At 44.8% G+C, this 27742-nt stretch overlaps 1 protein-coding gene and 1 pseudogene across 3 annotated transcripts in view; one reads left to right on the top strand and one right to left on the bottom strand.

The window, feature by feature from the left end:
• The window catches only part of EXOC1 (exocyst complex component 1), a 67345-nt gene extending 50458 nt beyond the window's left edge, over window positions 1-16887 (bottom strand). For 2 of the 3 annotated variants that reach the window (XM_062198809.1, XM_062198807.1), the window contains exons 1-4: window positions 16780-16887; window positions 11430-11563; window positions 5531-5661; window positions 1947-2106 (exon numbers count right to left, since the gene is read on the bottom strand). In XM_062198809.1, coding sequence (XP_062054793.1) covers window positions 1947-2106; window positions 5531-5661; window positions 11430-11553 — 415 coding nt within the window. In that variant the 5' untranslated portion in view covers window positions 11554-11563; window positions 16780-16887. Of the gene's footprint in view, window positions 1-1946; window positions 2107-5530; window positions 5662-11429; window positions 11564-16101; window positions 16119-16779 lie in introns of those variants that run through there. The other variant, XM_062198808.1, reaches the window with a different exon arrangement.
• A 3235-nt stretch (window positions 16888-20122) lies between these two features.
• Window positions 20123-20425, top strand: LOC133765371 (U6 snRNA-associated Sm-like protein LSm3; annotated as a pseudogene).
• The last annotated feature ends 7317 nt before the right edge of the window (window positions 20426-27742 follow it).

A 27742-nucleotide genomic window follows, 5' to 3' on the forward strand; every position in this document is an offset into this window, starting at 1 on the left:
AAAAATGAAATGTATGCCTGGGGCTTCTAGTCCCATTAAAACAAGTTTGTAGACATTAAAAATCTATTCCCTGAATTCCACTAATCAAAGCAAGAGTACTGGTCTATTATGGAAAGTGATTTTCAAATTGACATTCTTAAGGATCTTCTCAGTATTCTTAAAACTGGTCTCAGGGTTAATGTTTGTAAATATGAAATGTCTACATTTTTATTCTAAGTGTTAAAAAATTAAATACCTTTTTAAAAAGTTACAGACTGCATTCTTAAGAATAGCAATACATTTGTTATTGCTAATTTTGATAATATTTCTTAATGAAGTAGATTCCTATGTGGTTGTCCTAAAGATATATGCTGGTCAAATAAACATCTTAGGAAATAAATAACAACTGGAAATCTATAACATTGGAAAAAGAAGCAGCAAGCTTATGAATCATTGACTCATCAAAATGTTCAACCCTGAAATGGTAAAAAAATACAAACCATCCAAAATAAAGTAAGCCACAAATTGAAGCATGAAAAATTACCATATATTTCTTGAAGGTCCTTCTTCAACAAACTGCATTGCCAAGACACTGGAGACTAAAGGTGACGTAAGCCCAGCAGTGCTCTCCCCAGGAGGGGCAGCCCCGGGTCTGACAGATGTGTCTTGTCCCTGCCTGTCCCTAGCATCCAGCCTAAAACCAGCGGCACACTCGCTAAGTAACAGGTGCTGGGGAAAAATACTGCATTCAAGGAGAGAAAGGTCCATAGCCAAACAGGAAAAGGGAATGAGTAAAACAAACTAGGGAAGAGACAGGGGCCAGTGACTAAATAAACAGCTTGGAGCGTTTGAAACTACCATTTTTTATGTCTAAAATGGTTGAATTTTGGCAATTTCAGATGTTTCAACCTGAAAGAATAGAAGCTTCTACTGTTAAATGCCAACATACAACTTAGGAAAGATCCAGAGCAAACGTAAGTTCTTTTCTCAACAAAGAGGAGTAACAGTTTTGTTCAATTGCATACTAGTATTAGTTCAACTGCTTTCTTTGAGATAAAGAAAACCATATACATTGCCTCCACAAGGCAATAGAGAACCATTTCCTTGCAATGGGAAAGAATTTTAAAAGTAATTAAAGGATAAAATGAAAGAAAATTTAAGAATATAAAATCTCACTGTATATTTTCAATAATTAACGATTTTTGTCTTACAACACAAAATAATCCATAGTAACATCATCTCATGCCTGAGGGTTTCATCTTGATTACAGATTGGGAAGAGCTAGTATTTCGGGAGCATTGACTGTACCCAGCACTGCCCTCATCTCATTCATGTAACAAGTAATTTAATCCTCACACAACCTATGAAGTAGATACTTTTCTCTCTATCTCTGAAGGGAAACTGAAACATAGAAATTAAGTAACTACCAGGGTCACACAGTGACCCCTGCCTCCTGAATCTTGGTCTTAACCACCATTGCCACACTCTGCACAAAAATACTGCTATAAGGAGGGTCATTACAGAGCTGTTTAAAATAAGATTGGAAAACTAAAAATAAATGATTAAATAAACTATGGTCTCTCCATATGACAGAATACTATGGTGCTATTAAAAACAATGTTGGAGTAAGTATTTAATAACACAAAAAATGTTCATGATATATTATTTGAAAAACTATGTTAGGAGACAGAATGTAGATGTCTTCATTTAAAAAAAGTTGAATATGTATCATAAACAGACTGGAAGAATAGTTAACAAAATGTTAACAGCAATTATCTCTGAGGAATAATCTTATAAATAATTTAATGTATCAATATTCTGCAATAAACAAGCATTTTGCAAGAAGAAAAATTATTTTAAAATTCTTTTGCAATACAATGTAATTTAGTATTCTACTTTGAATAAGGTCAAATTACATATTCACTTAAATATATAGTCATTTTACATGTACATTTATTTAACTTTACCTTCCAAAAGCTGTGAACTAACATTGACAAAATCAATTTTCTTCCGGAGATATCGCTGATTCAACTTCCAAATGCATGAAATAAATGCGTTCTTTTCAGCAGTGCTGCTGGCAACCCATTTGTATATTTTTTCAAAATGTAAATCAAATTCAGGATTCTCCTGAGATAAAAATATACACAAGATATTATGTTTGATCATATCCTTTTGAATGACAAATATAAAATCATTATTTTAAAAAGTGCATTGAAGTTGTTCTTGAAAGACAAAAATAACATTAAAAACCAGCTTAGTGACTTGAGGAGAAGGAAAGGTTCAGAGAATTCAATTTATAGCGAAAGCTTGTGCTTCACAGGGGTCTTTCTCTTTCTACACTCTCTTCGTCCATGAGGAGGTCCAGGGAATGGCGTGGTGGTTCCATGCCCTCACTTGTCAGATGACAACAGCATCTAGTTTTGACATGGACCTCATTTTTCTTTTGAAAATGCCTATAGAGTTTTGAGTAATATTTTTCTTTGATAATGCACTATTATTATTTATAACTGTGATTTGACATTAACTCTTTGATAAAAAGTGTACCTTAAGAGCTGGTGTTGTGGCACAGCGGGTAAAGCTGCAGCCTGTGATACCAGCATCCCCTATGGGCTCTGGTTCACTTCCCAGCTGTACCACTTCTGATCCAGCTCCCTGTTAATGGCCTGGGAAAGCAGTGGAAGACGGCCCAACTGCTTCAGCACGTGCTGCCCACTTGGGAAACTTGGAGGAAGCGCATGGTTTCTGGCTTCAGCCTGGCCCAGTCCTGGCTGCTGCGGCCACTTAGAGAGTGAACCAGCAGATGGAAGATCTCTCCCTCTCTCTGCAACTCTTTCAAAAAAAAAAATCTAAAAAACTAAATTAATAAGAGGGTGATTACAGGTGTCTTAAAAGCCAAAAGCGTAGATGGGCCTTGAAGTTCTTTCAAGTGACGAAGAAGCTCAACCCTTCTGAGAGAATGACACTATGCTTGCTGACTGTCTCCTGTTACAGCAGTAATTCCACACTAACCTACTACTGTATCTCTTTCTTGAGTGTAAAATGCCTTGACTATAAAAACAAAAACACGTGGAAATATAGTTTCTTCACACCCAAGGAATGAGAAAATAGGTTCCAATGTTCTTAATGCTCTATGGAGCAGAAGGATAATAATACATTTCATTCATGTAAAGAAAGCATCATTTAGGAGCAACAAAGCAAACACAGACTTTAACATCAAGGGAAGGAACCTCCCCTCAAGGGAAGTTAAAGCAGACTTTTACTGTGAAGACTTGGGACATTTTAGGGATCAGAACTTGACCTTTGGGACAACAAGTATACTCACAGTAGCATGGAATGACTAATTAATTCAATTTACTGTTCAATAAACAGAAAGTGTTAAAAAGTTTTAAAAAACACACAAAAGTGGCATTTACAATGAAAAAGTAATTGCATTATCACTTATTAAAAAAGAAAACCTAAGACTATTGGCAACTAATATGAAATCTGATGGGAACCAATCTCTTCCCTGGGAATAGTTCCCAAAACACCATAAAAGACTGAGTGCTCCAGTGGCAACACTCACACAAATCAATGTGTGATGCTAAATGGCTAATGCCAGGCTATGTATAAAAATTTTATGTTTTATATCCATATATAGTGAACACACATCAAGGTGCCTACATAAAATGAAAAAATCCATTAAGCAAGGCAGCAGTATGGCATCAACTGTGAGAAAGCATTCAAATAAGCAGTCAGCAATGTTAGTGAATTATGCAAGCCAACAGAGTTAGCAAGTGCAGAAGCACTGGAGGGAAAAGGCTTTTTTAATAAAGGTATATTTCTAAAAAGCCCTTGAAGTATTTTCTCTTAAACACAAACCTCTCTACTCTTGATTCCTTTGCATGGTAACAGAAATCATTTATGGAAGTGCTTTTTAAAACTCTCATTCTAATTTTTTTTTCCAAATACACACTCTCGCTCAAAGCATCTTTGGAAACCTATTTCCACATTCCACATTTTTCTAAAATTTGAGTGCTTCGTAGGGAGGAAGCAAAGGCTCAGTCTGCATGAAGGACTTGAAGAAAAGATATTATCAACATTTGGCAGAGATTGGAGGCGTCCAGATGTGCAGGATTCTCCTGAAATTGTCCTGCTGCTACTTTTTTTTTTCAGGCCTGACAAGACAACCTGTCATTTTGCCCAGCCTGTGGCTCAGAGGTTGGTACCAAGGAATAGATAAAACCAGAATCTGACTTTATCCGATTGCTTAACAATGCTAGTTTTTGTGTTGTTGTTTACTTCTGTGAGCCTTTAGTAAATGTGGGAGACTGGCAGAGATGGTCAAAGTGGACCCACAGAAACATTAGTGTAAGTCTTCCCACCAGTTCCATCAACAGTGTGAGTGGATGTGGTACAAAGTATCTCCCAGTGCTCTGGAGGTGCCTTTGGGCTGCAGAGGAAGATGAGGGCGGGCTCAGAGAGGATGAAGAGGAAGCAGAGGGGCTCTACCTTATTTCTTGGAAAAAGGGTCTCACTATGAAAAATGCTGAACTACCAGGAATACATGTGGTCCTTCAATGTGATTATCATACTATTCAGCTGTCTTGGAGTTTCAGAAGGGTTTAAGTATTAGGTGGAAGATGTATATTCTTATAAATCTTACCTTTAAATTCCTTAAAAGAAGCCATGTTACTTCCATTACTGAGCCACAAACATCAAAGCTGGGCCTCAAAAGGCCAAGCGTGGCTGCCTCAACAGGTGATCCTATGTAACTCATGAGGACTAACAGAAGATTCACTTCAGTTACATCATACTCATAAATAATTTTGAACCAGGTTTTACCAAAACACAAAAAAATTTTAAAAAATTAATCACAGGGGCTGGTGTTGCGGCGTAGCAAGTAAAGCTGCCACCTGCAGTGCTGGCATCCCATATGGGCGCTGGTTTGAGACCTGGCTGCTCCACTTCTATTCCAGCTCTCTGCTATGGCCTGGGAAAGCAGAAGATGGCCCAAGTCCTTGGGCCCCTGCACCTGCATGGGAGACCTGGAAGAAGCTCCTGGCTCCTGGCTTTGGATTGGCACAGCTCCTGCCATTGCAGCCAACTGGGAAGTGAACCAGCGGATGGAAGACCTCTCTCTCTCTCTCTCTCTTTCTCTAACTGGCCTTCTCTCTCTGTGTAACTCTGACTTTCAAATAAATAATTAATTAAAAAAAAATCAACTCGCCTGAGGTACTACATTAAAATCCATAGAAATGTATGGATTTTATACTGAGGATACTTAAACACAGATAGGCATAGAGTCAAGTTCATTTTGCTTTAGTTTATGGAGCTTTCCTACAAACGTAATTAGAACTTAAAACAAGAAAAAACAATGAAGCATACATGTGTACTTATTTTTAGTGGCCAACAATTGGAGGGTGAGGGGTGTGGGAGGTTGAATAGTATGTTTTAGACTAATTCTTGGTTAACAGTCACAAAGCAAATTTAGATCATCCTAGAACAGGCGATACTATATTATAAAATGAAGTATATTTTTTGAACACAGGACAAACAACTAAGAAAAACATACTTTGATAGCATCTTTGGCATCCACCACAGCAAGGTCTCGAAGGGCCCAGGCAATCTGCCTTTTGTAGAAATCTCCCTTATCTGATTTCTTCACTTTGACCACCTTCACCTGCACAGGGCGCTCTGTTGTCACTGGTGAGGAAAACACACACCTTCATCAGAAATACTGTTCACGCACTCGTCAGTCCGATATGTGCTACGAACACAGGTGTTTTATTTATTTATTTTTTTTGACAGGCAAAGTTAGTGAGAGAGACAGAGAGAAAGGTCTTCCTTTACTGTTGGTTCATCCCCCAAATGGCCGCTATGGCCAGCACGCTGCGCTGATCCAAAGCTAGGAGCCAGGTGCTTCCTCCTGGTCCCCCATGTGGGTGCAGGGGCCAAGCACCTGGACCATCCTCCACTGCCTTCCCAGGCCACAGCAGAGAGCTGGACTGGAAGAGGAACAACTGGGACAGAATCCGGAGCCCCAACCGGGATTAGAACCTGGGGTGCCGGCGCCGCAGGCGGAGGATTAGCCTAGTGAGCTGAGGCGCCGGCCTACAGAGGTGTTTTCTAACAAGGGCTATTAACTAGGAATACACAGACTCCTCATGGAAGCATCTATACGATCAGAGACAGAGTCCTTGGGAAGCAAGGCTCCAGACTGGTTTTAAAGGGAAGAGCATGTGGTGAAATCTGAAGAACGACTGGCACATGTAAAGCTAGGGAGCCCTGAAAAAGCCTACGATTTCAATCATAGTAAGTAGTTCCATATAGATACTTCAAATAATAAGGTGGACAGAAATGACGCTCAGAAGGGTTCAGATCACAACAGGAGGTGGCACGCTCTAATTTCCAGTCTTAAAACAACTGTCCTAAGGGCAGGCATTTGGAGCAGCAGTTAAGACACCCCTCAGGGTGCCCACGTCTCCTATCAGACGCCTGGGTTCTCAAGTCCTGGCTCTGCTTCCAGTTCCAGCTTCCTGCTAACAGACACCCTGGGAGGCAGCAGTGATGGCTCAAGCAGTTGGGTCCCTGCCACCTGTGAGGGGGACCTGGATTGAGTTCCCAGCTGCCAGCTCAGCTCCAGCTATTGCCTGATTTGGGGAATGAAGCAGTAGACAAGAGATTGTCTCTGTCTGTCAAATAAAGAAAAAATTTCAAAATTTCTCTAGCAGTTGAATGGAAAGTGGATTGGAATAATGCCAACACATTTCAAAACTGTCATTTTCCCTTAAAAAAAAAAATCCAAAAAATTCCATTAAAAAATGTGACTTACCAAAACTGACTCGAGTAGAAAAAATGGACAGTTCTATAACTATTAAAGACATTGCACTGGTAAGTAAAAATCTTCCCTCTCTCACCAGAAAAACTAGTCCAACCCAGCTCCACAGGTATCTTTTTCCATACTTTCAAGAAATGAATAATTCCAAACACACAATTATTCCAGGGTACAGAGAATGACAGAATGTTCTTTGATTCATTTTATAACTGGTTATAAAGCTAAAAAAGGTAATGTGATAAAGAAAATTAAAGGACCATAAAGCTAGTAAATATGGATGCAAAATTATAAAACAAATACTGTTTTGGCAAGCCAAAGGTACACACAAAAGGCAATACTTCATTTCCTCTACGATGTCCTTTCTCTGAAATCAGGTTTGCATTAACAGTCAGTGCAATGCCACACTTTCAGTACTTCATGAAGTAATATGTGCTGTAACTGATGATTGAGTTAGGCGATTTCACTAGCATTTGAAAACTCAAGCACAATTATTCACCACATAAGCAAATGAAGGGAGAAAATTATACAATAATCTCAATAGCCTGAAAAAGTAGTAGATAAAGGCCGGCGCCGTGGCTCAACAGGCTAATCCTCCGCCTTGCGGCACCGGCACAACGGGTTCTAGTCCCGGTCGGGGCACCGATCCTGTCCCGGTTGCCCCTCTTCCAGGCCAGCTCTCTGCTGTGGCTAGGGAGTGCAGTGGAGGATGGCCCAAGTGCTTGGGTCCTGCACCCCATGGGAGACCAGGAGAAGCACCTGGCTCCTGCCATCGGATCAGCGCGGTGCGCCGGCCGCAGTGCGCTTCCGCGGCGGCCATTGGAGGGTGAACTAACGGCAAAAAGGAAGACCTTTCTCTCTGTCTCTCTCTCTCACTGTCCACTCTGCCTGTCAAAAAAAAAAAAAAAAAGTAGTAGATAAAATTCAATATCTATCCAGGATGAAAAAGAAGAATATGTGTAAGAAGCCAGGAACAGAAGAAAATTGCCTTAGTATTATAAAGGATAGCTATAGAAAACCTACAACAAACATCATACTGCAAGGTGAAGACATCCCCTTTGAGATCAAGACTATATCAACTGTCCTAACTAGCAGACTACAGCAACAAAAATACACAAAAGATATAAAAACTATAAAGGAAGGAAGAAAAATATTACTTTCAAAGAGTCTATAAAGAATCAGAATTTTTAAAACATTCAGCAAGACTGATAGGAATTCAAATAAAAAATACTAAAAAGTCAACTGCTGGGGCTGGCACTGTGGTTCAGTAGGCTAAGCCTCTGCCTGCAGTACCAGCATCTCATATAGGCACTGGTTCGAGTCCCAGCTGCTCCTCTTCTGATCCAGCTCTCTGCTTATGGCCTGGAAAAGTAATGGAAGATGGCCCAAGTGCTTGGGACCTAGAACCCACATGGAAGACCAGAAGAAGCCCTTGGCTCCTGGCTTCAGATCAGCTCAGCTCCAACTGTTGCAGCCATTTGGGGAGTGAACCAATGGATGGAAGATCTTTTTCTCTGTCTCTCCCTCTTTCTATCTGTAACTCTGCCTCTCAAATAAATAAAATCTTTGGAAAAAAAAAAAGTCAACTGCATTTCAGAACTTAGACAATAAATAATTCAAAAAATGTATCAATGCTAGGAGCTATTATATATAATAGCATCAAAAAATTTAAGGATAAAGAAATACCTAGGAATAAATCCAACAATATGCATGCCTTTAGAGAAACCATGAAACTTACAGAAAGACACTATAAAGACCTAGATAAATGGAAAACTGCACCATATATGTGGACATGAAGAATCAGTATCACAAAAATGCAAGTTCCCTCCAAATCAGACAACAGGCTTTCAATCAAAATCTGTCCCCTACTACCACCACCAAATCTGGAAACTGACAAGTTGATTCTAAAATGTGGTGAAAGTGTAAAGAATATGGCCGGCACCGTGGCTCACTAGGCTAATCCTCTGCCTGCGCGCCGGCACTCCCGGTTCTAGTCCCAGTTGGGGCGCCGGTACTAGTCCTGGTTGCTCCTCTTCCAGTCCAGCTCTCTGCTGTGGCCCAGGAAGGCAGTGGAGGATGGCCCAAGAGCTTGGGCCCTGCACTTGCATGGGAGACCAGGAAGAAGCACCTGGCCTCTGGCTTCAGATCAGCGCAGCACACTGGCCATAGCGGCCATTTGGGGGACGAACCAACAGAAGGAAGACCTTTCTCTCTGTCTCTGTCTCTCTCTCTCTCACTAACTCTGCCTGTCAAAAAAAAAAGTGTAAAGAATAAAAATAAAACAATACAAGAGAGAACTGAGACAGACAATACCCACACACATCAGTACAAACACACACAGAGAAATTAAAGATTTAAAAATGTGAAAGGCAAAATTATAAAATTTTTAGAACATAGGAGAATATTTTTGACTACTTAAAAGATATCTGGAAAGGATTACTTAAGTAAAAGACAAGAAGAGAAAACTATAAACTATTATCTTTATTTATTAAAATTACATGTTTCACTAAAAGGCATCATATACAAAATGAAAAGATCAGGAAAAACTGCAGTGCACATAAACCAATAAAAGATGATTACCAACATGATATAAAGAATTTGTACAGCTCAGTAAAAACGCAGAAAACTTGACAGAAAAATGAGCAAAAGGTAAATTTCAGACAAGAAAACTAAATGCCTAATAAATTAATGAAAAGACATCCAATCTCATTATTAAAAATACATTTTATTTTATTTTTTAAAGATTTATTTATATATTTGAAAGTCAGAGTTACACAGAGAGAGAAGGAGAGGCAGAGGCAGAGAGAGAGAGGTCTTCAATCCACTGGTTCACTCCCCAATTGGCTGTAACGGCCAGAGCAATGCTGATCCAAAGCCAGGAGCTTCTTCTGGGTCTCCCACACCAGTGCAGGGGCCCAAGGACTTTGGGCCATCCTCCACTGCTTTCCCAGGCCATAGCAGAGAGCTGGATCAGAAGTGGAGCAGCCAAGAGTCGAACCAGTGCCCATATGGGATGCAGGCACTACAGGTGGCGGCTTTACCCACTACACCACAGCACCGGCCCCTACAATTTTAAATTACAATGAGATACTATTTCACCCTTTTCAAAGGGGCAATAATTAAGTATTTATCTATTAAAACCAAGTATTGGCTGGGGTGTAGAGAACCAAAAACATACACAGTTTGTGGGAGTGAAAACTAGAAAAGAATTTGGCTTAGAGCAGAACTGATCATTCACATATCTGCGACATGGAAAATTCCACAGCGAAGGATCTACACTAGAAAATTCTTGCCTATAGCTACTGAAAGATGAAAACAAACATGTTCACAGAAGTTCTGCCTGAACAGCAAAACCTGGGAACAAATCTCTACCACCAGTGACCTGGGTGGCTGCACTGTGGTCCACTCGGACAGTAGACTCCTACATGGCAGTGACTAGGAAAGAATTCTGGCTGAGTGAAAGAAGAAAAATAACACTTAAATACCTGACCCTATGGGGCCGGCATTGTGGCATGTGGAATAAGCTCCCACCTGTGACACCAGCATCCCATATGAGCACCGAGTAGTGTCCCAGCTGCTCCACTCCCGATCCCAGCTCCCTGCTAATGTCCCTGGGAAAGCAGTGGAAGACGGTCCAAGTCCTTGGGCCCCTGCCACCCCCATGGGAGACCAGGATGGAGTTTCAGGCTCAGCTGTTGTGGCCATTTATGGAGTGAACCAGCAGATGAATGATCTCTCTCTCTCTCTCCATCTCTCCCTTTTTCTCTGTAACTCTGCTTTTCAAATAAATTTTAAAAAAGGGAGGAGGAGGGCAGCACTGTGGTGTAATAGGTTAAGCCTCCGCCTGTGATGATGCTGGCATCCCATATGGGTGCCGGTTCAAGCCCCAGCTGCTTCACTTCCAATCCAGTTCCCTTCTAATATGCCTGGGAAAGCAGAAGATGGCCCAAGTCCTTGAGCACCTGCACCCACATGGGAGACTGGATGAAGCTCCTGGCTTCAGCTTGGCCCAGGGCTTGACTGTTGCGGCCATATGGGAAGTGAACCAATGAATGGATGATCTATCTCTCCCTCCCTTTCTCTGCAAGTCTACTTTTCAAATAAAATAAAATAAATCTTAAAAAAATAAAAGACCATCAACAGAATGTCAAAATGTTAAGTGGGAAAAGTCACAAATACATGTCCTATGATTCAACTTATAGGTTTAAAACAATTCCAATCAAAATCTTCCCACAAAGACATGCAAAAACTAACTATATTGTTTTAAACCACAAATATACATGGTAACATGACAAAGAAATGGTAAATCAAAATTCAGATGCCAGTTATTTCCTAGCGGGGGAGGGAAGGGAACTGGACCCAGGAAGGGCACAAAGGAGACTTCACAGGTACAGGCACAGCCTTCTTACGCTGAGGGCTGAGTACACAGTGTTCACTCTACAGTGAGTCTTTACACCTTACGTGTATCTTACAGAAATTCTTCTACGGCTGCTCAATATTTAACAAGACAATTAAAAATTAATTCATCAGCTCAACAATCGTTCCAATTATAGAGACAAGGAGAGTATTTCATACAGGAAGAAATGTCCCTGAGGAATAAAAGAATGACAGACAAGTATCTTTCTTACTAAATACCCACCTGTAGCACACAAAAAGCAGTTCTTTTTCTTTTTCCCTGCTTTGCAGACATTCACAATGCTCAGCAGACGTTCATCATTTGGTGTAAAAATGTCTCTTTGTAATGCATGCTTGATGGCTGTCATTTTCTCTTAGCTGAAAAAATTCAGAGTATATTTAGCCTATTCTAAAAAATCAGCCCTTCTTATACTGTATCATTTATGATTAAAAATGATCTTATGTTTTGGTTCATAAGCCTAGAAAAAATTACTTAACACATCAATATACCTTCATGATAACAATATAAAGCCATAAGTTTAAAAAGGAAATTTGACAACTAGTGTTATAAAACTCTAAAATCTTTGATCACCAAGTATCTTCTCTCAGAAGTAATCAACAAATATTTTCTCTCCATCTCTCTCATACACACAGATTTAAAGAAAACAACCCATGCTCAATCTTTAACTATAGTTTGCTATGTAAAGAACTCTTACAACTCAGCAATAAAAAGACAACCCAATTAAAAACTGAATCAAATAGACATTCCTCCAAAGCAGACATACAAATGGCAGTAAGCATATGAAAATACGCTCAAGATCATCAGACACTAGGGAAATGTGAGTCAAAAATACCTACAGGGCAGGTGTTTGGACTAGTGTTTAAACCACTGGTCAGGATGCGTGTGCCTGACGCTGGAGTACCTGGGTTTAAGGCCTGGCTCTGACTTTGACTCTGGCTTCCTGCCTATGCAGACCTTGTGAGGCAGTGGTGATGGCTCAAGGAATTGGGTTCCTGCCATACACCTGGGAAGCCTGGATGGTGCTCCTGGCTTCGCCCCCCTGCATCCTCCCACCCCAAGGCATTGCAGGGATTTGGAGAGTAAACCAGAGGGTGTATCCTCTCTGCCTGTCTCTCAAAATAAAGAAAGAAAGAGCACCTAGGGGCCGGCGCTGTGGCGTAAAAGTGGGTAAAGCCACCGCCTGTAGTGCCGACATCCCACGTGGGCGTCAGTTCGAGTCCCGGCTGCTCCACTTCTGATCCAGCTCTCTGCTATGGCCTGGGAAAGCAGTAGAGATGGCCCAAGTCCTTGGGCCCCTGTGCCCGTGTGGGAGACCCAGAGGAAACTCCTGGCTCCTGGCTTCGGATTGGCGCAGCTCCGGCCGTTGCAGCCAATTGGTGAATGAACCAGCAGATGGAAGACCTCTCTCTCTCTGCCTCTCCTTCTCTCTCTCTGTGCAACTCTGACTTTCAAATAAATAAATAAATCTTGAAAAAAATAATAATAAAGAGCACCTACCTACCTACCACTACACACCTAGCAGGATGATCTCAATCAAAAGGACAGACAATAGCTAGTGTTGGTGGAGATGTGGAAAAACGAAACTACATTGATCAATACTCAAGTCCCTTAAATAAAATGACACAGACTTTATTTAAATATAATCTATACACTTTAAATCATCTCTAGGGAAATAGATAGATAGATAGACAGACAGACAGACTTATTTATTTATCTGAAAAGCAGAGTAACAGAGAGAGAGCTCTTCCATCTACTGTTTCACTCCCCAAACAGCCACAACAGCCAGGTCTGGGTCAGGCAGGCAGAAGTCAGGAGGAGGAACTCAGGATTCCTGTCTGGGTGGTAACGCCCAAGCACGGCTGCCTTCCCAGGTGTGTAACCAAGAAGCTGGATTGGAAGTGAAGCAGCCAGGACTTGAATCAGCACTCCAATATGGAATTCCACTGTGGCAAGTGATGGCCAAACCCTCTGTGCTGCAACACTGGCCCCTACAAGATTATTTATAATACCCAACACAATGTAAATGCTATGTAAATCACTGTTATACTCTGTTGTTCAGGGGATAATGTAAAAAAAAAAAGTCTGTAAACCTTCAGTACAGATGCGCTATTTTTTTCCAAATATTTTTAATCTGTGGATGGTTAGATCAGCAGATGTTGAACGTATGGATTCCAAGAGCCAACTGCATCTGCAATAATCCACACATGGAAACAACTCAAATGTCCATCAGGCAATGAACAGGTGAGTGAAATATGTTGTATTCATACCATGGATGATTTGGCTGTAAAAAGGAATGAAGTGCTGATATATGCTGACACTCATGGATCTTGAAAACATTATGGTAAGTGAAAGAAGCCAAACACAAAAGACCACATAATGCATGACTCCAACATAGGCAATGTCCAGACTAGGAAAGCTGACAGCAAGAGTAGTGGCTGTGGGGGCTAGAGGAGAAGGCAGAATGCAGGACTGACTGTTAATGGGTATCTATTGCTTTCCGGGTGATAAGATGTCCTTGAATTATTAGACAGTAGTGGTGGTTCAAAGAGTACAATCTTGTGAATACACTAAAAACCATGGAATTATATATTTGAAAAGGCTGAATTTTATGATATGCAAATTATCTCAATAAAGCTGTAACAGCCGGCGCCGCGGCTCACTAGGCTAATCCTCCGCCTTGCGGCGCCGGCACACCGGGTTCTAGTCCCGGTTGGGGCACCGATCCTGTCCCGGTTGCCCCTCTTCCAGGCCAGCTCTCTGCTGTGGCTAGGGAGTGCAGTGGAGGATGGCCCAAGTCCTTGGGCCCTGCACCCAATGGGAGACCAGGAGAAGCACCTGGCTCCTGCCATCGGATCAGCGCGGTGCGCCGGCCACAGCGCGCTACCGCGGCGGCCATTGGAGGGTGAACCAACGGCAAAAGGAAGACCTTTCTCTCTGTCTCTCTCTCACTGTCCACTCTGCCTGTCAAAAATAAAAAAAAAAAAAAATTTAAAAAAAATCCAAAAAAAAAAAGAAAAAAAAAGCTGTAACAAAAGTAGACTGCCAGTTATTTCCCTTTTCTCACATAAATAGGTGTCATTTTCAAATGTCAATTTAAACTATTTTTTAAAAAGTCTCAATTTCATTTTTCAAGCATGAGGGACATGTTTGTATACCTATACATTAGTATTTTCCAATGCAAATGTGAGCTTGCCTAGGTCATTAATTTCTGCTGGTAACACCATTTTTTTATGGGAAAATGAAGGAACTGAGTTTTACGTACTAGATTTATAACGCCTTTTTATAACACGACCCCAGAATGCCATCTTTGCATTTCCGTTCCTCTTTCAGCTCATCTCAGCCTCAGGTCTCCTCACTCTCTCTCCCTCCCTCCTGTTATTCTGGTCTACCTGGCCCCCAAGCCAGGCTGCAAGCACTGTTCATTTCCCAGGACCCACACTATCCTCTTCATTATTTTACCTTGTTGGTAGACTGGCTATCCTATTTTATCAAGAAACCTTGAAAAGCCTACATGTTTTTCCTCTACTTCTCTTGAGCTATAAGAATCTACTTTTCAAAGCCACATATCCACGTGCATTGCATCGGTTTCTAACAGATCCAGCTAAAACTGGACTTTAAAGGCAGCTCAGCAATTCTTTAATACTTCTTTCTATTCCATCACTACTGTTTACAAATCCTTATTATCGTCTTTCAGCCTGTAACCATACTGTCGGCCTCCTCCCTCCCTGCATACGACTTCCCAGCCTACTCCACAGACAAGAGAAGCCACGAGGTACAATTCTCCCCAATTCTTTCTCTTCCATCTCTCTAACCATTCACCCATCCCACCCAAAACGCAGCGTCCGTGCTGCCGATCCCTTAACACATTCCAAGGCCCAGACACTGTTAAAGGGGCTACTCCATCCTACGCCCCGGTCTACTTTTCTATCTCTGGGCTCTTGTTCATGCAATTTCCTTTTCCTGGAATTCTTCTCTCCCTGAGAAATTGCAACTCACTCCTCAAGATCCTGCTGGAGTGTCACCTCTTCTGTGAAGCAGTGCTTCCCAAAGCATCTTCCCTCCTAGGTCTCCAAAATCCCCCCACCCTGCACACAGAGCACTTCGGATCGTCTTTTCTGACTACTGGTATCAGCCTCTCCCATCAGAAACAGTTTTTGGTTGGCAAGGACCGTTTCTCATTCATCTTTGTATTCCTAGAACTTTTGGCAAAAGGCAGCCAGCAGGCATTTAATAACTAACACGACAGCACCAAATAACCCAACAGCTTAGGCTTCCTCAAGAGCCCCCCCCCCCCCCCCCATCGTTCAGCAAATGTCGCGTTCAGAACGTCCTGAGTCCTTCCTCCATGGTCAACAAGAAACCTGCTGCCACATTCCGGGGCTTCCCCCATCTGCAGGTCACATTCCTTCCTTTGTGTTCCCGCCATGCACACAGGAACCCAGGTCCACACCCACTTCTACCTGTTTAACACCACAGCATCTGGGTATCTCTTTGCAAGCACCCACAACCCTGAATAACAACCATATAATTGGGGGGGGGGGCGATCTCATCACACCACACCCTTGTTCAGCATTTCCCCAATACAAAGCATCCACTCAGAGGCACTCTTCATTTTGGGCTCTAAATCTTTGCTTGGGCACTTCTCCCTACCCAAACCCTAACACCACCACACGGTTTATATGACGCTCATTCAATGACTTTAATCCAGACTCATCTCTCCGTGCACCTGCTGCATGGACTAAACAACTGAGCATTTGCTGGGATCAGCAGCTCCTGGCTCTCCAACCCTCTCTTAGAGAGAGACACGCTCAACTAGATTTGAGTACTAAGCAGGTACTTAACCCCTCTCGAGGTAACCTGAAGAGTAAAAATCGGTCCAAAAAGAACCACTCACAGCGGCCAGTCACTCTCCCGGCAACACCTGGGACTGAGCACTGGGCACACCTCGTGAGGCGGCTGGGCATCACTCGGCACATACTGGTGCCTACCCAGGGCCAGGCGTTCTGGGCCTCAGCGGTGGCTCCCGTCACGCAGGGGCGCGCTCCGGGCAGCTACACTCTAGGGCGCCGGTGATTAACTCTCCAGTCCTTGGAGCGCTTTGCTGTAAGCCACTCAACCACAGGTCCGCTCTTGTCCCGGCCCGGGGACCCGCGGCCGCCACTGCCTCACTGCGTGTCGCTCTTGTTTCCTAACCCCGCTGGGACCCTCTCGGCGCGCTGGCCGACAGCCGGTGACCCTAGAGGCCCGGGTGGGTTGGGGCGTTCCCGCGCACGGAGCACTGTCGTCCACGGGAGACCGTGCACCGAGACAGGGCAGTGCACGTAACAGACTCGGGGTGGGGGAGCAGACTTGGCCCGCGGAAAGGCGGCGTCACGCCCTCCTGCGCTGGCCGACGCCGGGGACAGCGCGAGCACAGCCGCCCTGCACAAACCCGGCCGCGAGGGGCGGGGCCGAGCGAGCGCCGCCCTGCCCGCTCCGCGTCCTGCGGGACCCGGGCGCCGGGCCTGAGCGCCGAGGGGGCGCGGCCGCCCGTCCGTCCGCTCTCGGGTCCGCCGCCGCGGCCAGGGCTTACCGCAAGGCCGGGCCGAGCCCAGCTGTGCCGCGGCGGGTCCTCGCAGACGGAAGCGGGGCGCGGCCGCGGCGACCACCGCTCCCAGGCGCTGCCCCTCAATTAACCGGTGAACTGGAAGCGGCCGCTCCTCGCCGCTTCCCGTATCCGGGCACGTGACCGGTCCTGCGCCGGAAGTTGATGTCTAGAGGCGGAAAGAGAAGGGGCGGGATCAAAGGAGCAACCGGGGAAACGCCGGCCGGGGGCGGGGCCTCGCCGGAGGGGCGTGGCGGGGGCGTGGCTTCTGCCGCACGGAGACTGACACCTGCTGCCCGGCGTTTAGTAACCCTACAAGAGCTGTTTATGCTGATATTTGCAACAATTCGCTTAAAAAGCAACCCGACTGGGTTCTTTCATATGTAAAACTGTTGACCGTAGATCCTTGCTGCTTACATCTTGGAGACGTAAATGAATTAAATCATAAACTCGGGGTTGGGATCCAGACACAGTACTTTGCACTTGATCTTAGCCAAAAGGCCGAGAAGCAATAGCACTTTGAATATCTTCCTAGATGTGTCTAATACGCCACTGACGTTGAGAACCATCATGCTTGTGACCTCGATACTCCAGGTGTGGTCCACGGAGCAGCTACCAGGGCATCGTTCGGGGTCTCATTTCAGGTCTACTCGGTCAGAATCTGCGGTTGGGACGATGCTTACGACATAGAAGGCTGAGGCTCCGGGATGATGCTAGTGTTGCTGGCTGGGAATCAGGACACTGAATTATTCCATATGTTTTTAAAAAATTCATTTATTCTTTTTGGAAGAGTTATGGGGACAGAGAGACAGAGAATGAGATCTTCCAACCGTTGATCACTCTCCAAATGGCTACAATGGCCAGCTTGGCCGATCCAAAGCCAGGAGCCGGGAGCTTCTTCCAGGTCTCCCACGTGGGTGCAGGGGCCCATGCACTTGGGCCATCCTGCACTGCTTTCGCAGGCCATTAGCAGGGAGCTGGATGGGAAGTGGAGCAGCTGGGGCTTGAAGCTGCATGCCGGCACCGTAGACGGCAGCTTTACCAGCTACGCCACAGCACCGGCCCCTAGTCCATATTCTTGGCACCTGTTTTTTTCCAGGCAATTTGATTCCAGGTACGGAGCTGGTTTAGACGTGAATCCTGTTCAGAAAGAGTTCACAGTGTGGCAGGACCAGACGAAGAGGAATGCGAACAAGGGAGTCACTCCCTGTGCCGGGGCTGGAGTCGCTGAGGAAGCCGTGGCAGAGATGGGCTAAATGTATTTCAGTATTTGTTTACAATGTGCCTGGGTGGGAAAATGAGCAGAAATAATGGGGAGGTGTTTGTTCCTGAGGCTTGATATGCTCCAGCCGTGCTACCTGAATGCTTTCCTCTGATTTTGATTCCCTTTTAAGTGCAAGATGGAGGCCGATCTAAGAGGTCCTTCCTGTTTGGTCACAGAACACCATTGTGGACATTCCATAGGACAATTACATGTGATTTTTGGTCCTGTTCCTTATCTTCTGTTTACCTGTGTCCCCAAAGTTAGCAAATGACTGAATTTCATAAGTCTAGACTCCCTCCCCAAGCTCCAGACTTATCACTGTCTCGCCACCCTATTTCCACATGGATGTCTCAAAGGCGCCTCGCACAGACTCACATAGGCCCTGAATTTAATTCTCCTCTCTCTCTCTCTCTCTTGCCCTCATGGATCCCCCCACACACACACACACACAAAGTGAGGCTAATCTGCAGTAGTTTATTTGGGAATTTGACCCCAGAGAATGAAAGTGAGGAAGAAGGAGAGGAAATGAAACAAGAGAAGTGGGAGAGGAAACCCAAGCAAGTGGTATGGCGTTGGATATCGCCCTTTGCAAATGTTTTCTCAATCTCTCAAGGGCCTTCTAAGAAGTTTTATGAAATGATTCTCAGAACTGTCCACTGAGAGCAAGCATGGAGGAAGCACTTATGTGTTGGCTCCTGTTCCCTTTTGATCATATGCTCCTCGACATTAAGTACTCCACAATTCCAATTTGTATAGTCTCGAATGCCATGCTGACTGCCACATCAGAGGCCTGCCAGGGCAGGGAATGAGAGGGAAGTACAGTCATGTTGCACCTGCCCAAAGCCCACCAAGCCTTGCTCGGGACACGTTGCCGCAGCAGTGCTTGGAAATTGGGGCTGAAGGGATCTGAGATGGTGACACAAGGACACAGAAGGTGTCCATGTCAGTGCACTCCTTGCATCACCGGGATCTGCTCATGCCCTCCAACCCTCCTTCAAGGTAACGGCCAGCGACGGTCTCAGCAAGGAACTGATAGAGAATCAGTGGAATAAGCTTCAGTTCCTGCCACTCCATGATGCCAAGCCCATACTTGTATCCAGTCATCCCCTCCCTCCTCCATTCCCTGTCATAACATCACTTCATGCTTAGCTAGCCCACAAGCTGATCTAGGCTATTTCTCCAGCGAGATAAACCCGACTTCCAGCCTTTATTTCCCCTGCTCTGGCTGGGGCCATGATTGCTGTAGCTCATCTTATCTATGGGTCTAGAATTGCCAAGATAAGTTCCAGTGAATTTCTCAGAGTCCACGCATTTTCCTCCTTACTGCTTTTATGTAGCTAAAATCCCAGTTCATTTTGCTAATCATATTTGATTACTCCCACCAGTATAGTCACTCTTTTATTACTGGCTGGTCCACAGCCATGAGAAGGCCAAGGTCACCAAGGGACAGTGAGTTTCAAGTTCAGTGATTTCATATGTATGTTTCCTGCTGCAAACACTCTCCACCCAAACCCTGGAAACCAGTTGTTGCAAGTGGAGGGTCAGGAAGATGAACCAGTCCTGTTGCCATCCCTGTTTCCATAACCATGTGTTTAGCTGTTGATTGGTTGGTTCTTTGCATTTACTGTGGCCCATAGGCTCGTACCCTAATCTCAAGAAGGCATATTAGCTGAGCCTGTAACAGGCCATTCCACCATTTTATAAGGCTAGCTACACGTCAGTGATGGGGCATACAGAAATATCCATGGATTACATGGTCATGCATGTACAAAGGATCTTCAAAAAGTTCATGGAAAAGGTATATTATGAAAAAAATTCTATGCATGGATTCCAAAAATTCTTGCACCAAAATAAACTTATACTAACTTGTCATAAAATGCTTGAAGAGGATCTGGGTTGAGACATTAAGGCCAGGCTATCAGCTTAAAAAGAGTCCCGTTCAGAGCCACATGAGTTTTGCCAAAACTGAAACCACAAGAAGCATCTAGTTTGTGATGAAGCTTGGATGGAAGAATGGTGAAATCATTGACACTTTATGAAAAGTTCACGAGAGGCAGGGTTTGAAACATGGTGGACAGTGTGGACCGGCAACAAACTACCATAGAGGAGCCACTAGATCTCTTCAGGCTGAGCCTGGCTGAATGAATTCATGTGAAGATGAGAAGTGACCGAGTGCTTCGAGGCAGAGAATGTGCTATGATCAGCATTTACATATGCTATTGGGAGATGGGGAAGAAACAGTGACTACCACAGAAATGGAGGAGGAACCATAGGAAGAGACATATGAACCAATAAAATGGAACATCTCGATGCTCTTTGTCCAGGGGAGGTGGTGTTGTGCTGGTTACCCCTCCGCTGAGAGTTCGCTGAAACAAAGAATTGGCCCTGTGTAGACAGTAGGCGACTTTGTACAATTATCTCTGCAAAGGGACAGGACATTCGGAGGAGAAATTTTCGTACAACGTGATATTAAGAAATGACATGAGTTTCTTCCACTCCTGAAAGGAGTTGATTCCCAGCCTCTTAAGCTAAATGGCAGCTTCATTTTACCCCAGCCCTTCCAGTCGGTGTGGTCACTGAGATGTAGAACTCCTTCTGGAGTTGGTTTGCTCCATTGTGTTCGTGCTAACAATATCTGATTCTTTTTCCTTTAAATTAAATGTGATATTTCCTTTTTGGCTTTTTAAAAAATGATGCAAATAAATTAAGAATGAAAAGTTCATGAGAACAATTCCCTAAAGAAATCAGCAGCTTAGAGCTGGATAACTCATTGAAGAAGGGGCAAGATGATGTTGAAAATGAAGGCTGCGTAGATCAGCCACTTCAGTTTCTGGGGAAAAGTTTAATTTTGTTCTAGCCTGGACTTCTCAGCTTTTCGTTACTGAGTGAAAGACCCGAGACAAGCTACTCATGAAGGAAAGAGGTTTCTTTTGGCTAATAGTTTTTGAGGTTTAAGTGTTAGATCGGGCAGCTCAGTGTCTGGTGGGGGTGGTGGAGTGTGTGCAGTAGAACTGGTGTGGGGGAGTTAGCCAGGGAGCTATTTAGGAAGAGCTGGGAAAATTTCCCACAGTTTCTGTCTCCGAAGCCCTGCCCTGTGACTCCGCCCCCTTACATGTCAATCCAGTTCACTCATTTTCCTATGATGCACCTGCATCTCATCTGGGACTGGGAAGGAGGAGTAGCCATTCTGGGCACATGGAAGTTAAACTCCATGTTGAGAAGCCGTGAAACTGCCAGGACACCTCACACACTCTGCCCAGACTCCACCCGATTTGAATATTCAATTAGGGGACCAACTGAACCCCACAAGGGAACTGCTGCACAAGACAGCGGCCTTTTTGGTCTTCTTGGCTTTTGGCCCTTCTCTTGTCCTCTCCTGCACTCTCTGCTCTGGCCCTCTCACAGCAGGTGTCTCTCCTCCTGGGGTGCCACACTTTCTTTAAATAAATGCTACTCTCATTTTTGTACTGTATTTTTGCCTCTGCTTTAAATTCTTATCTCATGTGCGAGAAAGGACTTGGAATAAAAACCAGAAAACATATTCCCACAACAGAAGGACCACATGGTACACTAGGAAGCAAAGATAACGGCTGGGCGCAAATCAGGCTTTTTTCTTTCTAAGATTTATTTAGTTATTTAAAAGGCAAAGTTATGGGTGGGGGGGGGGGACAGAAAGAGAGAGAGAGAGAGAGAGAGGAGATAGAGAGGAAAGAGGGAGAAAGGGAGAGAGGGAGAGAGAGAGTTTGCATTTTCTGATTCATTCCCTAAATGGCCACAGCTGCTGGGGCTAGACCAGGCTGAAGCCAAGAGCCAAGGACTCCTGTGAGTCTCCCACATAGGGGGCAGGGGCCCGACCACTTTGGCCAGCTTCTGCTGTCTTCCCAGGTCCACTTGCAGGGAGCTGGATTGGAAATGGAGCAGCTGGGACTTGAGCCAGTGTTCTGATATGGATGCTGGCATTGCAGGCAGTAGCTTAATCCACTGCACCACAACACCAGCCCTCCAACTCAAGCTTTTACAACCCACCCTCTCTCCAGAGCTACCCTCTGAAGGCATGCCGTAATGACTTCTCACTAGGCCCGATCTAATGGTTCTACCTCCTCCCAACAGCTCCACCCTGAGGACCAAGCTTTTAACACATGAGCTTTTGGGGACATCCAAACTAATAGGCAAGCGATAGCAGTGTCCTTGTTGAAGACTGACGATTAACAACAGACCAATAGGCAACACCACAGCCATTTCAACTGATTTAGTTGAAACAACCCTGAGTGGAAAATGAAAGCAGAACAAACTGTCCACTCAATGAGAGCCGAAACTCTTGCACCCACATCAGCTGCAGACAAGAGCAAGGCTTTGAATGGAGATTTTAAACCCGTGAGATCAAGCTCCTGAAGCGTTTCTTTGAGGACTTTGACAGGAGATGAAAGGAGCTTTAACCGGTATAATCCTAAAGACAAAGCACAATCAAAGCAGGAGGTGGAAGTGGTTCAGTCAGAAGAAAAGTGGGCCAGCCAAGAGCAGAGGTGATCGTAAACAGTACTTTGGGGTGCTCAAGGCATCCTGTGAGTTCACTTTCTGAAGGGCCAAAGAACAAGGCCACCTGCTTACTAGGAGAGTGTTGTAAGAAAGGCAGACAAAACTTTTGCAAGAAAAACACCCAGGAAAGCTTCACCAGAGAGGCCTTCCATGCCATGACGGTGTTCCTGGCCTTTTGCCCCATTAAACCCGGGCAGTTCCATGAAGGTTTCCATGGAATTCCATGAGAGTTTCCCTGGAAAATCTTACACAGCCTCCTTACAGTCCTGATTTGGTTTCTTCCAACTCCATTTTGTTTCCCAGTCTTACAACTTCTTTCAAGAAAAGCATTTTTCTTCAGGTAACCATGTAAAAATAAAGATTGTATTGACATGAGTAAAGTTTCAGGGCCCTCCGCTCTTTAGGGATGGATTACAAGGGTGGCGTCATCACTTACAAAGCTTATGTTGAGGAAAAAAGCTTATAATTTTATTTTTATCTTGAATTCTATGTTCTCCACGAATCTTTGAAGTTTCATCATATTACCACTTTTCTTTTTTGACTGTAAAATGGATTCCTTGATAGAGGTAATGCTGACCAAGAATGCTATGGTTCCGAGGACTGTTAGTGTTGACAGAGAGGCAAAAAAGGCAAAGCCAGGAGTCTATAATTATTTTTACTTCAGGTCGTTTTCCCTTTTATCCAAAGTGAATAATACATGGGTCCAGTGCTGTGGCATAGTGGGTAAGGCCGCCGCCTACAGTGCCGGCATCCCATATGGGCGCCGATTGGAGTCCCAGCAGCTCCACTTCCAATCTAGCTCTCTGTTATGGCCTGGGAAAGCAGTAGAAGATGGCCCAAGTGCTTGAGCCCCTGCACCTGTGTGGGATACCCGAAGCTCCTGGCTCCTGGCTTTGGATCGGCACAGCTCTGACCATTGCAGCCATTTTGGGAGTGAACCAACGGATGGAAGACCTCTCTCTCTCTCTCTCTCTGCCTCTCTTTCTCTCTGTGTAACTCTGACTTTCAAATAAATAAAATAAATCTTTTTTAAAAAGGTGAATAATACAACATGCCTCTCCTAGCTCTACCAAATGGAAAGGTTCCCACACAGCCTGTTGTTCTTCAGAGCCATTCCTGAGTAGGCTTACAGTGCAACAACAGTCCAGTATCATAAATTGTCAGCTCATCAGTGAGCAGGCTCGAAGGCTGTATGCTGTTGGGTGGTCATAAGGAACCCCCAAGATGCCATGGGATCAAGATGAGGAGGAGACAGCAGTGCTACAAAAGCCATACCACTGGAATCTGAGCTGCCCATTCATGTGGTTTGCCTGTGTCTTCTGGACTTGCTCAGGTTTGACCCTATACCATCTCCATGGATGGTTTCTGCACCTGCGCACTTGTGCCCTTGTGGGACTGGTGACACCCAGCTCTAGTTTACTCAGTGGAAAAGAAGGCGTGGCCTTGCAGAGCACCAGGGAACTGTGCTGAAACTCTCTTACTAGAGTTCCCTAGGGCTTTTCCACAGTGCTCCTACCCATCACAGATCCTCTGCCGCCACCAGGTCTGCGGGAACAAATGGCCTGAGCATTAGGGCAACTCGCATCCCGGCCCTTCTGTGAAGCTTCCAGGTACTAGGTACTTTAGTTTTGTGAGAAGCACATTCCAGCATCCCTGCTTCTGGGAAACATAATCCAGTGTTGGTTCTTTCATCTCACGTGGCAAATTCATTCTGCCATTCCTGCTTCCTCGAGCTTTCTGGTCCCTTTCTTAAAAGTCCTTCAAGATTCTCCTAGCCTCATAGAGCAACTTGCATCATCAAGTCTAATCTTCAAGGAGTCACCCCGGCTGTGCATCAGGACTTCCTCCAGGTGTCCTTGCCAAAACATTCAACCAGAATCACAGGTGGATACATCCATGTCATAAAATCCCCCCTGTCCAGCCTTGGAATCTGATTTTTCTGGTCTAACACTGTAAATAGTCACTCTCCAGCCACATTCCCCCAAGTCCTTTTTCATACACGGTAGCCCACTTTGCACTTCCTTTTGAGTCAGTCTAGTGTAGTAACTCTCACATGGGGATGGTTTTCACCCCTAGGGGACACTTGGCAATGTCTGGAGATATTTTTGTTGTCATTACAGAGAGGAGTCTGATAGCATCCAGTGTGTGGATGCTGGCGATGCTGCCCAAAAATCTGTAACACACAGGGCAGACCCCCCACCCACCCAAAGAGTTCCCCAGCCCACAGTGCCACTGGAGCGAAGGATGAGAAGCCTGGGTCTGGTTCTCCCTCGTTTGTGATTCCCCATATGGATTGTGCCAAGATCTGACCCTGATTATGGGCTTGAGGCAATGGGGGCGATGGTTTCAGGGATGGATAACTGAAGAAAAGATGGTCGTATGAGGAGGCATTCACCCCAGGTTTATTCTTTGTATCACTTCCAGTCAAGGGGAGGCTGCACAGAGCATGAGAAGTGATCTGAGAATGTGAGATAAATTATAAGGCCCACCCAAATGCCCCCACTTTAGATCTCAAAGCTCCACGATTTTCCTCCTGGCGCCCTGGCTTTGACATAGGTGCTGTTCAAGGCTGCACACTTGGGTGCTTTTGCAGTCCTGCCACCCTTACGCTGAGCACCCGGGGCTCATTTCCAGCAGTCTCTTGGCAACTACACTGTCCTAGAGGCTCTCTGGCTTTCCCTGTTGTGCCCTGATTTGAGACTTGACTGACTAAAGTTATCCACACCAGTTAACAGAAGCCAGTCTACAGCGCTCAAGTACGTAGCCACCTCATAGTCCACTGCTTCACCACCTGCCTGAACTTCGTTCCAATCCACCACGGTTGAGAGTCTTGGTGATTGTGACACTCCAGTGTGCCAGGGGCTGTCACCACTTACAAGTTACCACCCACTGTCTACTGCCAGCAGAGAGCCTTATTGTCTCTTGGTCGGTATGGAAGGGTCAGGCTCCAAAATCCCATACTGAAAATTTGCTTTCTAAACCACTTCTGGTGCCTGGGAGCCAGGGCTAGGGTGTGTGCCAGCAGTTTACTTGATAATATGAATTCAGGGAATAGGACTGGGCTTCAGAGGGAATAAAATAGAGAAGGAGTAGCCAGTTCAAGGATTACTGAATTGTCCCCTGCTGTGAGTACCTGGCTGATTGATGTAATGTAGGCAGGCATGTGGGATCAAATTGATAAGGCTTGTGATTGCATCCCCTTACCTGACCACACCTGTGTGCCCAGGCTAATTAACCACGCCCCTTCGGAAGTGGATTAAAGCCTGAAGCACGGTGGGCCGTGCTCTTTTTGCCCTTTTTCCCTTTGTCCTTCTTCCTCGCTGCCCTGGGTCCCTTGCTGCCCCACGCCGTCAGGCCATCTGCCCCATGCTCCTCCCCATGGCTGGCTCCTGGTGCTCGGTATGAATCCAGATTTCCCCCTCTCTCTTAGACAGGGCCCTCACTCCCCTATGCATTTCTCTCACTGAATAAAAAGCTTACAAACTTACCACGTTGCCTGGTTTATTTGTGCCAGTATTCAGAATTCTCTGAATATATTCAGAGAATATGAATCTATAAGAGCCCACATGGCCTATTAATATTTGGGTTATTAATAAGCAAATCGGTAACAGTAACACCTGCAGAGAATCCTTATGAAACATGTCTCAGAACTTTGCGCTAGAGTAGGTAAAGCAGAAAGAATTTATCTGTCAGCTCTGTTGTTGGTTTCATTTCCGACTTCTGGTTGCACATGTGCATGTAGGGCTGGTATCTGCAGGTGGTGCCTGCTGTGGCATGAGATGCAATATTCCATGCTATGGATAAGGAGTGGGAGAGTCAACATGCTATAGCACAGCCCTTGAGAGAGGACACTTGCATACAATTGGGCACTGCAGTAACACCTAGAAAAAGAGGTGAGGCGGGCGCGATTTGACTTGGCACTTGAGGGTTGTTGAAACACTGCTTATCTCTCACTGCCATCTCTGAATGTGATGGCTCCATGTTTCCAGATGCTCAGGCCGCCACGTGATTCCTCTTTTTTCCTCTCACGTGTTTTATCTCATCACTCAATAACTCTTGCTGGGTCTGGCTTCACAGTGCGTGCAGCATCTGACCACATCTCCTTGTCTCCACTGCTACTCCTCCCTGGACTATTGCCATACCGCATTCCTCTGAGTTGCTGTGATTATCTCGTGTGCTCTTTGCTTCTCCGCCCTTATCCCTGTACCGTCTACTGTTAACACAGTTATCCCTGTACCGTCTGCTGTTAACACAGTTACCAGAAGCGCTTCCTTTTAAAGCATAAGTCACATCACGCTGTCTTTTGTGTGGAAGCCTCCAGAAGCTTCGGAGTAAAAGCCAAAGTCCTCACAATGACCTTCCACAACTTCCCCCTTTCTCCATCATTGGGATTCCATTTTCTCCCACCCTCCCTTGAGCAGTCTGCTCCGGTTCCTTGGATCTTATTATTGGTTTTTGAAGAGTCTCGGCCAACTGCCTCAGGACCCTTGCACTTCCTACTCCCTTTGTCTGAGTGATTTCCCATCAAATAAGTGCATGCATCCCTTCCACGTATTTGCCCAAATGTGACCATCACTGCCATCCATCTCCAGAACTGTTCTCATCTCGCAAATCTGAAGCTCTGTCCCAATTAAATATTAACTCTCCGTTGCCTCTTCTCTCCACCATTGGCAATCACCATTTTGCTTAGTGATATTTCCTTTTAATAGGATTTTTTGGGATGGAGAACTAGACAATCAAAATATTGCATAAGATAAACAGGTATTTGTCTCTTTAAGTGTCCCTCTAATGTCTGGGAAATAATTATGTTAACTCATAATTGCCTGGCCCAGACTTCCCCCAAAAGGGAGAAGTGGCTACCCTCGCATCATTTATCAGCTGCTCTCCGAGGTTGCAGAAACAAATGGCCAGAGTCCATTAGCTCTTGACTTTCCTTACCCAGGCACCAAAAGTTCTCAAGCTTCTCCCACAACCACACTTCAAGTGCAACATTACATAAATGAAAAAAAAAAAAAAAAAGCAGTGGTTGGATGTGCAGAATCAGAGACTTCTATGCCACTTGCTTAAGGATAAAAAAGGCATGTGTTACAAATGGGATACATGGCAAATGTCTACACAAATACCTCTAAAAGATAAGTCTTTTTGCTACAA

The sequence above is a fragment of the Lepus europaeus genome, chromosome 8 (genome assembly GCF_033115175.1).
Source record: "Lepus europaeus isolate LE1 chromosome 8, mLepTim1.pri, whole genome shotgun sequence".
Taxonomy (NCBI): Eukaryota; Metazoa; Chordata; class Mammalia; order Lagomorpha; family Leporidae; genus Lepus; species Lepus europaeus.